Source organism: Poromitra crassiceps (genome assembly GCF_964638095.1).
Source record: "Poromitra crassiceps genome assembly, contig: HAP1_SCAFFOLD_492, whole genome shotgun sequence".
Taxonomy (NCBI): domain Eukaryota; kingdom Metazoa; phylum Chordata; class Actinopteri; order Beryciformes; family Melamphaidae; genus Poromitra; species Poromitra crassiceps.
The window spans coordinates 23,892-37,407 of NW_028151916.1; the positions used below are offsets into that span (position 1 = coordinate 23,892).

At 43.7% G+C, this 13,516-nt stretch overlaps 1 protein-coding gene across 3 annotated transcripts in view; it reads left to right on the top strand.

The window, feature by feature from the left end:
- Positions 1 to 729: 729 nt before the first annotated feature.
- LOC310771273 (H(+)/Cl(-) exchange transporter 5-like) overlaps positions 730 to 13,516 on the top strand; it is a 40,871-nt gene continuing 28,084 nt past the window's right edge. For all 3 annotated transcript variants that reach the window (XM_083663923.1, XM_083663924.1, XM_083663922.1), the window contains exons 1-2: positions 730 to 805; positions 888 to 1,043. In XM_083663923.1, coding sequence (XP_083520049.1) covers positions 754 to 805; positions 888 to 1,043 — 208 coding nt within the window. In that variant the 5' untranslated portion in view covers positions 730 to 753. The remainder of the gene's footprint in view (positions 806 to 887; positions 1,044 to 13,516) is intronic.

Below are 13,516 nucleotides of genomic sequence, written 5' to 3' on the forward strand. Positions count from 1 at the left end.
CTTTGTTTGAAAACGTAGTTTAATAACGTTAGCTACTTTACAGATTCAGATTAGAGTGCAAAATTAATTCAACTAGCTAATCAGTTGTGATGCCTTCATTATAGATGACTGTAAGCTAATACAGTTAATGTTATGTGGAAAATCAGCCCACCTTCCATCTAAACATGAAATGCTTACACACGAATAAACCAATCATTATAATTCAATTATTATTCTGAAATAATTCTGCATCGTGAGCCTGCAGTTGCTTAAAGTACATTTTGATGCCAATAACTTTTGTACGTTTACTTAGCATTTTGAATGCAAGACTACCGCATACCTCTGTTACTTGTGTAACAGAGGTATGTTTATACTGTGGTGTTTCTACTTTTACAAGATCGAAGAAGAAGAAGTACTTCTTCCACCACTGCCTACCACCTTGAAGTAGTAGTAAGTTTTCATCTGGTGTGGGTGCTGTCAGACACCGGTTACTTACAACAGAGGCACTATATTAATAGCACTTCTGCAGAATAAGAGCGGAACTAGTTGCTAAACTTCCCTCGAAGTAACTGCCTTCATCATTACTGTCCGCCGAGTTGGGGGCTTGTTTTGGTGACTGGGCCAGCTGTGGTCCGGAGGCTGTTTCACAAGAGGCGGGGGAGGCTGTTTCACAAGAACCCGCTGTCATTATTTTCATCAATACAGAGGAAAGACAACTAGTTTTTCCCTGCAGACAGTCGCTGTTTGCTGAAGCCGCACAACCTTTTGGTGACAATGTTTAAATATTGGACGAGTTTGTATCAGAAATACACGTCTGAAATCATAGGTAACGTTACAGTAAAACTACTGTGTAGAGGCAAGTCCAGATGCTGCTTCACAAAATGACCCCCCTTTTATTTTGTAAACAGAATTCAGAAGGATGGACAACTCCGGATACAGCACGGGGAGTTTTGACGGCCTTCATCACCCCAGTGACGATGACGACGATGAGATGGTGGACATTGCTGGAGCCACGCTGGACTTCTCCGGCACGGACGACGTCCCTCCCCTCAGCTCAGCCTCAGGTAAGCCGGCTGCGACCAGGGGTTCACTACGTGGATTTGCTTCATTCAAATATTGCGGTGGGCTTTTGGGATGAACGACTTTTGGGATGAACAGGTTCTCTTATCAAACCTGTGCAAACAAGTGAGTGTGAATGCTGTAACATTGTGAAAACCATTTTAGAATGATCCTATGACTAAAATGTCACAGAAAAACGATCCCAGTGCCTAGGAATATAACAGCATAGTGACAGCATAGGAGAAAACAACAACATATCATTTCCTTTAAGGTCATTGTAGCTTCAGTATTGAGTAGCACAGTTTTGTTGCACTACATTTGCATATTAAAACAAGCATAAAAAGGCTGTTTTGTAGGTTGACAGAATGTCTGCAGGTCCTTAAAAAGTTGGATAAAGTACTAAGTTACCTAGATTTAAGGCATAAAAAAGTATTAAAATGCATTAAATGCAGCCATGCCAGTATTATCTTTTCACCATGCAATGGCAGGTTTCCTAAGCTGCATGTCTACTCTTAGCATAGAGAGAACAGGGTTAGGGGTTCAATAAATATGCATCGTATCCGTTTTGCTAATCACAAATTAATTGGACTTCATATCCATCAACAACTAATGACCAGTTACCACTTGTCATTTATAGTTTCAGAACTTTCAAAAGAAGTAGGCTGGTGGTTACGGCAGCCTTGTTTCTTATTTGATTATTTATTTTCAATTGGTCTTAAATTAAAAGGGTCCAGTGTGTCTATCTATTTGTTGTTTCTAGTGGAAAGGCCTGTTGCAGGCTAGGCGTTTGTGGCGTAGGCTAGTGGAAAGGCCTGTTGCAGGCTAGGCGTTTGTGGCGTAGGCTAGTGGAAAGGCCTGTTGCAGGCTAGGCGTTTGTGGCGTAGGCTAGTGGAAAGGCCTGTTGCAGGCTAGGCGTTTGTGGTGTAGGCTAGTGGAAAGGCCTGTTGCAGGCTAGGCGTTTGTGGCGTAGGCTAGTGGAAAGGCCTGTTGCAGGCTAGGCGTTTGTGGCGTAGGCTAGTGGAAAGGCCTGTTGCAGGCTAGGCGTTTGTGGTGTAGGCTAGTGGAAAGGCCTGTTGCAGGCTAGGCGTTTGTGGCGTAGGCTAGTGGAAAGGCCTGTTGCAGGCTAGGCGTTTGTGGCGTAGGCTAGTGGAAAGGCCTGTTGCAGGCTAGGCGTTTGTGGCGTAGGCTAGTGGAAAGGCCTGTTGCAGGCTAGGCGTTTGTGGCGTAGGCTAGTGGAAAGGCCTGTTGCAGGCTAGGCGTTTGTGGCGTAGGCTAGTGGAAAGGCCTGTTGCAGGCTAGGCGTTTGTGGCGTAGGCTAATTGCTAAATATGAGAAATGGAGTAGGAAGGAAAGGATGGCTCGCTGCATTGGTGGAACTTGAGTTAATTAATTTCAGAGTCCAATGCGTGTCCGTTGGTTGTCCAAGGTAGTTCTCTACTGATAAGATATATCTCCACTATTGCAGGGCTGTGTGTGTGTGTGTGTGTGTGTGTGTGTGTGTGTGTGTGTGTGTGTGTGTGTGTGTGTGTGTGTGTGTGTGTGTGCGTGCGTGCATGTGCGTGTGTGCGTGTGCATGCGTCAATGAATTGCTTGCAGTCACACATCTTTGAATCATCAGTTACTCCACTCACTTTCTTGCTGTCTCTCTCGCTCTCTTTGTTTCTCTCTCTCTCTGTCACACACACTGGGGGAACATACTGTCACGTGTGTCAAACCGATTTAAACTATTTTGTCATGGTCTGACATCAAATCAGGAACTTATTACACTGTGACATACTGTCAAAACAACCATTGAAAGTGAGTACCGTAAATTCCGGACTATAAGGCGCACCGGTGTATAAGCCGCACCTGCAAAGTTGACTGTTTTTTACATATATAAGCCGCACCGGACTATAAGCCGCGGGTGTTTTGATGTTTAATTACCATATGTAAGGGTTCGTGCACAGAGGGGATTGTCGGGAAAGAGATGGCTGTTTGGGGAAGCTCCCATTTATTAACATTTCAACAAAACAAGTTGCATATTTGCATAACGTATTCAAGTGTTACCATTTAGTGCAATAGTAGCTACAGAACATGTACTGTGCTGTGTAAATTTAGGGGTCCTTGGCATGAAAAAGGTTGAAAACCACTGATCTACATTATAGCCTACAGTAGTACCATAACAAAAAACAAAGCTTACAGCGCTTGACGAGGCAATATCAATCGCTAAATTAAATGTGTTTTTTTTAAAGTGCAAAATAAAGTGCCTGTAACACGACAGTAAGCGCGTAAGCCTAAAGTTGCAGTAACACGGCTGCTTAAAATATACGGTAATCAGCCTACCAGAAAAGTCATTAATCCTCGTCTTCATCTTTTAGGCTAAGGTGCAGTACACGGCTGTAACCAGAAAAGTCAAGTCATTAATCCTCATCTTCGTCTTCTTCCTGCGTACTAAAACCACCAAAGTCCTCATCTTCAGTGTCGGAAACGAACAGGCTCAGGGTGGCTTCGTCAGCCACTCTCCTCTCTCCTTCGTTGTCGCTCTCAAAACCAACGAACTCCTCTTCGTCACTGTCGGAATCGAACAGCCTCTGAAGGCCCTCAGCTGTGGCGGCGTCCTCCTCTTCATCACGCAGCAGTCCAGCCTTTCGGAACCCGTTGGTGATCGTGGATGTTTTGACACTCCTCCACGCTGTCAGGATCCACTGGCAAACTTGAGCCTTCAGTCGGATCTGAACGGCACCTCGGCCGTCTGCTCTCTGTGTCAACACCCTGATGCCAAGGTTATGTGCTGCTGCTCGATTTCCTTCTTTCCTTCTTCTTCTCGCCGCCATCGTCGTAACACAGCCAGTTCTCCATCTTTTGAAGCATGATGTTAGATTACAACGAGCTAGTTGTGTGGCTTAGCCTTCCAAAATGTTGCCGTTAGTTTTTTAGAATGTAATACATAGAATTGGGAATGTTACATTCAATTTCATTCAGACTGTCTTTCAGGCTCAATCGCTGCCATTTTCCCCCCGGAGCGAGGGAGGGTGAGAGGAGGGAGGGTGTTTTACTGTAGTGGCTGAGAGAGAGTAGTGGCACAGTGCTCCAATCAGGTCGCGAGGCACATTTTTTGCAACATCATCCAATCAGGGTCTCGCTCTCGTAATGTCTGTCTTGCTCTCGTTCTGCCTCATACCAACATCCATAGATTTTGGAGGTTCCCGAGTGGCCGTTTGCTGAAAAAATCCATAGATAAGCCGCACCGTTATATAAGCCGCAGGGGCCAAAAAGGCCAAAAAACGGGAAAAAAGCCGCGGCTTATAGTCCGGAATTTACGGTAGTACTAGCATTATAGAGTAGCATTTGTATGAGTAGCCTGGTTAAGTTCCTCTTATGTAGAGCCCGACCGATATGGGATTTTTGAAACCGATACGATACCGATTTTAGGGAATAAAAAATTACCGATACCGATAATATCGGCCGATATATATATTTTTTTTATCATCAAATGTTTATCCCCCATTAGTGCTAATCCCCCATTAGTGCTAATTTTTTATTTATTTATCCTGGTTGCTGCTCCACCCTCTGCCGATCTGGGGAGAGCCGAAAACTGGCTCCATGCTTCCACATGGGCAGTTAGCCAGCCGCTTCTTTTCACCTGACAGGGGAAGCTTCACCGGTAGGACATAGCACGTGGGAGGATCACGATATTCCAACGAGTTCCCCTCCCTCCGAACAGGCGCCCTTAACTCATTCACCGCCAATGACGTCTTTGACGTGTTATCAGAAATAGCCCTCCCCGCCAATGACGTGTTTGACGTGTTTTTGTTTTTATTGGTGCAGCGCCTGCAGCAAACACTTGCCCAGCCTGTGACACAGACACAGGTCCCTGCCTTCAAAGGGTAGCCGACAGCACGCGATCAAACACATACCGCAGCTGTTGTTTTGAAATTGAGCAAGAGGAAAAGCAGCAAAACGGGTAACGCTTCCTTGTGCAGACAGGAGAAACGCCATTGAAACGCCCTCGGCGCGCTGCACGAGCTGGAGTCGCCTTCCTCTGTGCCAGCCAGGAGAAAACGGGAGAAAGTAATCAAGAGATGTGTTTGATCATCGGAGGAATGAGGAAATGATCGATCAGTTTGCGAGGGCGGTGAGGACGTGTTGAATAGCCGAGGGGAAAACGGGAACGATCATAGATATGACAGGGAGACATGGACGAGGACGGGTGTACCAGAACAAATCAAAATAAACACAGGAACAGCTAGGCAGCAGCGGGCAGAAGGCAGTCACAGCAGCCCGCTGTCCTTCTCAAGAGCTCTTCAGTTGGTTCATGAAATCGCTGGGCTGCGTGCCCTCCAGTGTTGCTCCTGGCCAATCCCAGCGCCACAGGGCGTGGTTATTGCTTATCCTATGTGGGGTTAGAAATCTAAAAGGATCGTGTGTGTGTGTGTGTGTGTGTGTGTGTGTGTGTCTGTCTGTCTGTCTGTCTGTCTGTCTGTCTGTCTGCACACTCACACCGAGTAAACTGTATTGTTGAATGTAAAAAAAAAAGCACTTCATGTGTGTATATATATATATATATATATTTTTTTTTTGTCATTTGTGTCCTAACGAATAATATTTACATGTCTGATGTCAATACAGTTCAAAATAAAAGAATTGAGAGTGAGTTATGCCTGAGATTGTGCCCTTTTACAAAAATTGCCTTTTCTCCTGTTTATTTTCTCTGGGAGACATTCTGGGGGAAAACAGGGTGTATATAAATGGCTATAAGTAGAGTACAGAACATGCTAAAAGCTCACTTTTTTTTTCCTGGTGAACCCAGAGACGTACATCTTCATTTTGAGGTATTGCAAATCACTCTGGTGCTAATAGATAATTTACTGTGGGTCTTGAAAGATGACCAACAATTATGAAAATCTTTGGCCTGTGCTAAATATTGGCAGTCCTAAACTGGCCCTGAATGAGTTAACGACCAGAGGAGGCACCACATCAGCAACCCTCAAATATCAAACACTTGACAAAGATATGATTGAGTTGACATGAATTGAAATATGTGATGTAGGCAGGATATTTTACAGCTTATTAATAAACTCAATGCAATGAAACAGTAAACTTAACTGGGAATTTAATAATTATAAATAACTAGAAATACAAAAACACAATAGAACAAATAGTTAAGAAAAAATATCAAATATACACAACATGCTGTCCATGCTGTCTATAACTTATATATATAAAAAAAAAAAAAAAAAAAAAAAAATCGGCCGATAAAAAAAAAAAATATCGGCCGATACCGATATATCGATAATCGCCAATATCGGCCGATAATATCGGCGGGCCGATAATATCGGTCGGGCTCTACTCTTATGTGACTTCTGTACCAGAGCTGCGCGGTTCCTGCTGATCGTAATGTCAAACTCCTATTGGCCGGAGTTTTCAGTAGAGAAAAAAGGTTTTGCAGTCACTAGAGACGAGCTGCGTCTGACCGCTTTGTGCTTGTGTCATCATGATGTAATCCATATTTTCTTATTCCAGTGAACTGCTGGACTTAGAGTATACAGACTTACAGTATATACTGTATGTAGAGTGATATGTCGTTTACTACTTATTGTATGTTCTGCACTTGAAGAGAGCCATTTTCCATGTCAAAATGAATTGTGTTGTGACATATCTCCTGGCACCAAGACCACTTCCTTCCTGCATATTTGCTGTACTTGTTGTACTACCCACTTTAAGAATTCACATGTTGGGGCGTCTGGGTAGTGTAGCGGTAAAAGAACTTGCCTACTACAGCGGAGACGCGGGTTCAATTCCCGACAGCGGTACCTCCGGCGTTCCTATAGACACTGTGTACATACATCTGCTGATGCCTCTGGACACGTCATAGACACAATTGGCCGTGGGAAGCCGGTGGGATATGAGTCCTGGTCGCTGCACGAGTGCCTCCTCTGGTCGGGTGGGCGGGCGCTTGTTCCGGGGGGGGGAGGAGAACTGGGGGGAATAGCATGATCCTGCCGTGCGCTACATCTTGCCTGGTGAAACTCCTCCATCATCCTTTCTGTAACAGGGACCGGTTTGGAACAGGGCTACTGTCTTTCATGATGTCACACCCTGGTGGTTGCTGCTGGTATTGTCATTTTGATGCATCTCTCTTTCCTCATCTACATGTAAACAGAAAGAGACCTCCTCCACCGAAGCCTAATACAACAACAACAGAACATTTCCCCATACGCCTTTTCGGTCTCCTAAAACACCACAAAGTCTACATTATTTCTTCTGCCAATAACCACGACTGTCCTGGATACTCCTGATGTCACAAGCCTCACCAAGACGGATCTGCCTGGGTTCCTGAGAAGACATGAGCATACTTCAACTGCATTAAAAGCAGACTGAACAAGATGTAAATGGCAAAGGAAGGAGCAGTCACTCACGCCCGCCCAGTCACCATGACATCACTTAACTGCATCCTCTTTCCTGATACGATCAAAACAACATCCAAGACAAAACATGATAGAATGACCTCCAGGTCCGTTCAGTACATGAACAAATATATGACTAAAAGATGACTTGGCTTTCCTACAACAGAGCGCTGCCACATGTTAATGAGCTGGTGATGTCACTGTGATGTCATCACCCTGAGTTTGGTCTTTTGCACTCGTCTAAACCGAGAGATAAGACTCTTTCCAGGAGGGGGAAGGCCAGGACATTTTTATCTGAACGGATATTGCTGCTGACGACTGAAAACCATTGACTGTATTTCCGCTGTCGGCTTTTCAGGAACAAAGAAACACAGGCTTGTCTTTATTTACAACCCTGTATTTTTTTATTATGTATGTATTATTAATATTATTATTATTATTATTATTATTACTTTTTTATTCTTTTCTGATTTCCCCCCATCTTTCTCCCCAATTGTACTCACCTGGTCAATTTCCCCCTGTTGCCCTGGTCGCTGCTCCACCCCCTGCTGCTGATCTGGGGAGAGCCGTAGACTAGCACCATGCTTCCTCCGACACATGCGCAGTTGCCAGCCGCTTCTTTTCACCCGACAGTGGGGAGCTTCACCGGCAGGACGTAGCACGTGGGAGGATCGCGCTATCCCCACCAGTTGCCTTCCGCCCGACCCCCGACCAGGCGCCCTGACCGACCAGAGGAGGCGCTAGTGCAGCGATCAGGACACATACCCCCCAATCCGCCTTCCCACCCGCAGACACGGCCAATCTGCCTGTATGGACGCCCGACTATTCCCCCCTGTGTGTGTGTGTGTGTGTATGTGTGTCTCCTAACTGCTCATTAGTGCACACTGACAACCACTGCACACTGAACTTGGTCACCCATGAACAAGTGGAGAGTTTGTTTACAGAAGTTGCCACGTTACTGTTCACATGAGCCAGCGTTTTTTACTGCAGCTGTCATCGTTTCAACTTGTATAACCTTTTGCCTGCCTGGCCTTGTGGCACTGCAGCCTCATGCTATTCACCTTATGGAGCCCCACCCACTTGACCCGTTTGTGTTACGACTTCCTGTTCAAAACGTCGGCTGTTTTACCTCAAAGCAGAGATGGTCTCTCTGGTCAAAACTAGTGACTCACTGGAAGCAGGCTGCAGGGATAAGCTCTGACACAGGAAGTGTAAACAATCGCTTCCGATTGTGTTTACACTTCCTGTTAGTCTCTCAAGGCAGACTGTCTCTTCTACATGAGGTGAATAGAGAGGAGAGTTTACCTGTTACCTGGAGGGTTGCTGGTTCAAATACATGATGAGTGAACAAGACGTCGCCGATCCTTCCATCAGCATCTACTGCACCAACAAAGTGCTCTTGAGCAAGGCACAGACATAACCTGCTCAAATGGCAGTGCCGACTTGCCAACCGAGTCCCTGTTATTCAACACAGGCAGGCTAATTTGGCTGAAAATACTTATAAAACAAACACAAACTCAAACCAAACACATTTTTGAAATACTTTTGATTCCTTATACAGGAAAGTTGAAGGTGCCACATGTAGTATTTTGTGTTGATCACAATGTAAACCACATTCTTCTAAAACCCATTGCTTCCTGATGCAAAGATCAAGTTTCAAGCTTGAAGGAGAAGAATGGACATAAACCCTTGATAAAAACATTATGCACTCACACAAGATGAACATGCAGGTAGAATAGAATAGAATCGCACAACTGCATGGAATAAAGTTGTGTATTAACTTGGAAAGCAAAAGGTGGTGCTAATTTATTGATGTTAAAATGCTACACGTAGCAGTTAGCAAGTTATAGCCTACATTAGGGCTGCTCGATTAATCGAATTTTAATCTAGATTACGATTTGGGCTGTCCACGATTATGAAAACAAGATAATTGACATCAAACGATTTTGCGGCTCTTGTCTCTCTCGTTCTGTCTTGTGTTTTAAATCACGCGCACCCCTTCCTTTGCTCGGCCCCTCCCCCAAAGCCCAAAGCACACCAGCTCGAGTTGTGAATGACTGTCGTGTGAAGAGCCACGGCACGTCGCACGTTTCTCCTCCCCCACTCCCCGATCACAGAAAGAGAGCCGCTGGTCGAGAAGAGAGGTGAAACAACGTATGTGGGGTGGAAACACTATGGTTTCGCCGAGTTTAAAGGTCCTTACACTGCGCATATCTTGCACTGTTTGTTCCAAGTCTGTGCCTGTGATTGACAGGTGGGTCAAAACTCGCATCGCAATTCCGTGCTGTATATTCACATCGCTCTTGATGTGTAACTGATGTGTAACTTACACATCAAGAGCGATGCGAATATACAGCATGGAATTGCGATGCGAGTTTTGACCCACCTGTCAAGATATGCGCGGTCGTGGCATCACCCCGCAACACGACCTCTCCCTCTGTTTAATCACTTGAAATCCACTCACAAAGTGGTCTATGACCAAGAAATAACGCTAAATGAACAAAAAGACAAAGCCCCATCTAGTTACTCCTGCCACAACACAGTCATCGATTCAGGACACTCTTTACAATGCGACCGCATTGATATGATGCATGAATATGCATTCAACAGCTAACGATCTCACAGATACACATTAACAATAGCCTATTATGAACCTAAACGTAAGTCGCTTTGGATAAAACCATCTGCCAAATGAGTAATTTAATGTAGCCTAATGTAAACGAACGTTACTCAATAGCGTTCTCATTTGGTTAGATTTGAGGTTTAAGGACTACTAGTTCAGATGTTTACCAACATATTGAATGTAGATTAATAGTTGCAGTTGGTTGTGGCAGTTCACTGCAACATAGTAGGCCTACATATACTGTATATTTATTTTAGTTTTTATTTTATTTCTAAATCTTTGCACTTTTATTAATTATTTATTTATTTATTTATTTATTTATTTATTTATTTATTTATTTTCAATTATATCTAAAATCCAAAGACATCCAATGTTAAAAAGAAAAGCCAGTGTCAATGTTCAATAAATGCATGATATTCTCAATGTCAATGAGGTCAATAATCGTCTTAAATAATCGTGATCTCAATATCAATCAAAATAATCGTCATTATGATTTTTGCCATAATCGAGCAGCCCTAGCCTACATGCTGATGTCCTCTCTCCATCGTTAATATTGCCCAACTCATCTTCTGAAAATCTTCGTATGGGTCACATGTAAAGTGCTGGCTGCTGAGCGCACTTGAGCCCTCCTTGTCTTAACGTTGTACAGTGAAGGGGGAAGTGAGAGTGACTGCTCATGATCTGCACAAGAGCCGTTGAAACAAGTAGCTGTGCACGCATCTTCTTCCAGGAAGTCCTTTGAGCAAAACAAGCTGTGGAACTTGCAGCACTATGGCCCATTGCCAGATGGAAGTCTAGTAAAACTGACATGTTGTCATTTTGCATGATTAAAAACAAATATTGTCTTGAGTTCTATGCTTTCTTGTAATTGGATAGCACTTAAAAGGCGCCGCCTGTCAGTTTTTCTACCTGTGGAACGGTTGGTGTTCTATTTCAAACGTTCTAACGTTCTATTAGGACCTGCTGTATTCACCTTATTCCTGGAATTACGTTTCCCATGATTCTCAGCGGTTGCCGGTTGTCGAAAAATAGAAACGTGTGGTTTGCATAGCGGCGATATTTTACAAAAACTAGGTGAATGTCAATTCACTCGTACTGTATGGGCTTATTTTAGCCGAAATTACTAAAAATAGTATGTGATTGCATAGCGGCCGCTTTTGTTTTGAAGGCTAAACGTCCAAACCGGAACTCTTATTATTTGGTCATTGAACGGAGCTTTAGAGGTCTCTCTCTTTCAAGATTCAAGATATTGTCACTCCGTTTTGTACAATTATGCACGTGTGAAATTATTATGCAGGGGGACATCATTACAAGACATACAGTAGGTACAAAGTCACAACAATTATTATGATTGTTTTCAGTCTCTTTCGCTATCAACGGTCCTGGGCGGAAACAGGCAACAGCAGCTGGAAACAGGGAGGGAGGGTGTCATGGAAGCTCCCACGGTCTCATCAGGAAACTCGTGAATAGTCGCACGTTATCTGATTCTGCGCCAAAGAAGTACCGCAGGGATGACATATTTTAGTATGCGGAAGGCGGAAGTCCCGCATATGTTGTCTCTTCAGGGGAAAAGTCAACAGGGTTTTAGAATGGGGATTTTGCTTAAATATCTGTGGGTAACACGTTTATGGGAGTGGTAATTTGTGTTCAGCAGGATAATCTTCACAAACGTGACTTTTATGACTTTTGAAGCATTTTCTGAAACCTACCTATTCTAAACGAAGCCCCCCCATGGCCCACATCCCCCCTTTTATATATATGTGATGGGCAAGCTACTTGGAAAATGTAGTAAGCTAAGCTATCAGTTACTCTCGATTAAATCTAGCTAAACTACAATGAAGCTATCCCCAGAGAAATGTAGCAAGCTAAGCTACGAGCAACATGGCAATAGCAGCTTGCTACATCAAAGCTACTTTTTTTCTACATTGAATCAACTTCATGTCAAAGAACAACTTTCCACCAAACAAATAGGCAGGCAAAGAAAAATCTAATTTTGATTGTTTATTATATTATAAAACACACTGAAACTCTCACTGGCACAATATTCAAAAACAGACAATAAAACCTGAACATCTTCTTCATCACTGCCAGTGGCTCCCTCTGGCTCTGCCATCTTTCAAAGTTCGTTGCTGATGTGACTTCGCCAGCACATGACATATTTTGCCCTACCCTTAACCAATCGTCAGTATTCATTGCCTAAACCCAACCCAATCAGATGCAGAGTATTGCCGGGTCTTGCTGCAAGAGAGGCAAGGATGCTAAAAAGCAAGGATGACTTGTCCGTCATAATGGAACTGGAAGTGCTTTATTAGCTACACAGGCACACTTGACATATGCAATGTCTCCTCCTGTATAAACCAACCCGCAGCAGAAATCTCCACTGCGTGCTTTGCTCATGGATCTTCTCTGGCGAGTAGCTTGTAGCTTTTGCGGGAAGCTACAAGCTACTTGGGTCTATAAATAGCTTAGCTACTGAACAAGCTAGTTGGTTCAAAAGTAGTGAAGCTACCACCAAGCTACTGAGAAATGTAGTTAAGCTATGTAGCTTCGCTACTTGTAGCAAGCTACTGCCCAACACTGTATATATATATGTATATATATATATATATATATATATATATATATATATATATAATAGATGGGATCGTTAACGCCATTAACGGCTGCGTTAACGCGAGACTCTTAACGCGCGATAAAAAAATTATCGCCGTTAATCTATTCTCAAAGTTGTCTGGTAGCAGGGTCCACTTATATTGAGCAGGCCATGATGATTATCACTTTAGAATGGAACAGGTATGTAAGCGCGGACATTTATGTCTGCCGCTCTCATGAGGTGGTTTTTCAGACGTGTCGATATAGCAGTTTATCGCAAAAGTGTAATGGAAACAGATTTTCCGAATTTGCACATCATGTGACCCGTCTTCTCCTTGAAAAGCACACACCGGTGTGGTGCTCCTGACTGAAGTCACTTCAGTATTCAGTATTCAGTGAAGTGAATACAGTGACTGTGAGTAATACATTACACACGTTTCAGGTGCAATGTTATAATAGCCTACACAACATTCTGAAATGTCTAAATCGGACCAGTTGTATAGGTTACCTTTTTTCCTCTGTCTGTCGCGCTCGCATTCACTGCAGCCAGCAACATTTTGCGACTCATTTTCTTTTGAATTGATAATCAGGCTCGTTTATATGCGTTGTAACTTGATGTTGTGATTTGCATTGACCATTGGTTAGATTTGAGCATGCAGGGGACGGGATATGGGCAGATCCCCGTACGTAATCACTGTGGCAGCTGCTGGTAATGGGGAATTGCGTTCAGGTGTGCGCGCATCAGACCAAACTCAACTTCAATGGAAACGCCTACAAGTCGCAATTGTACATTGTCGAAGTTGTAGAAATATCGCAATTATTTTGCGAAAAACTGTAATGGAAACACAGCTACTGACAGTTTAATGCCAGTTTAATA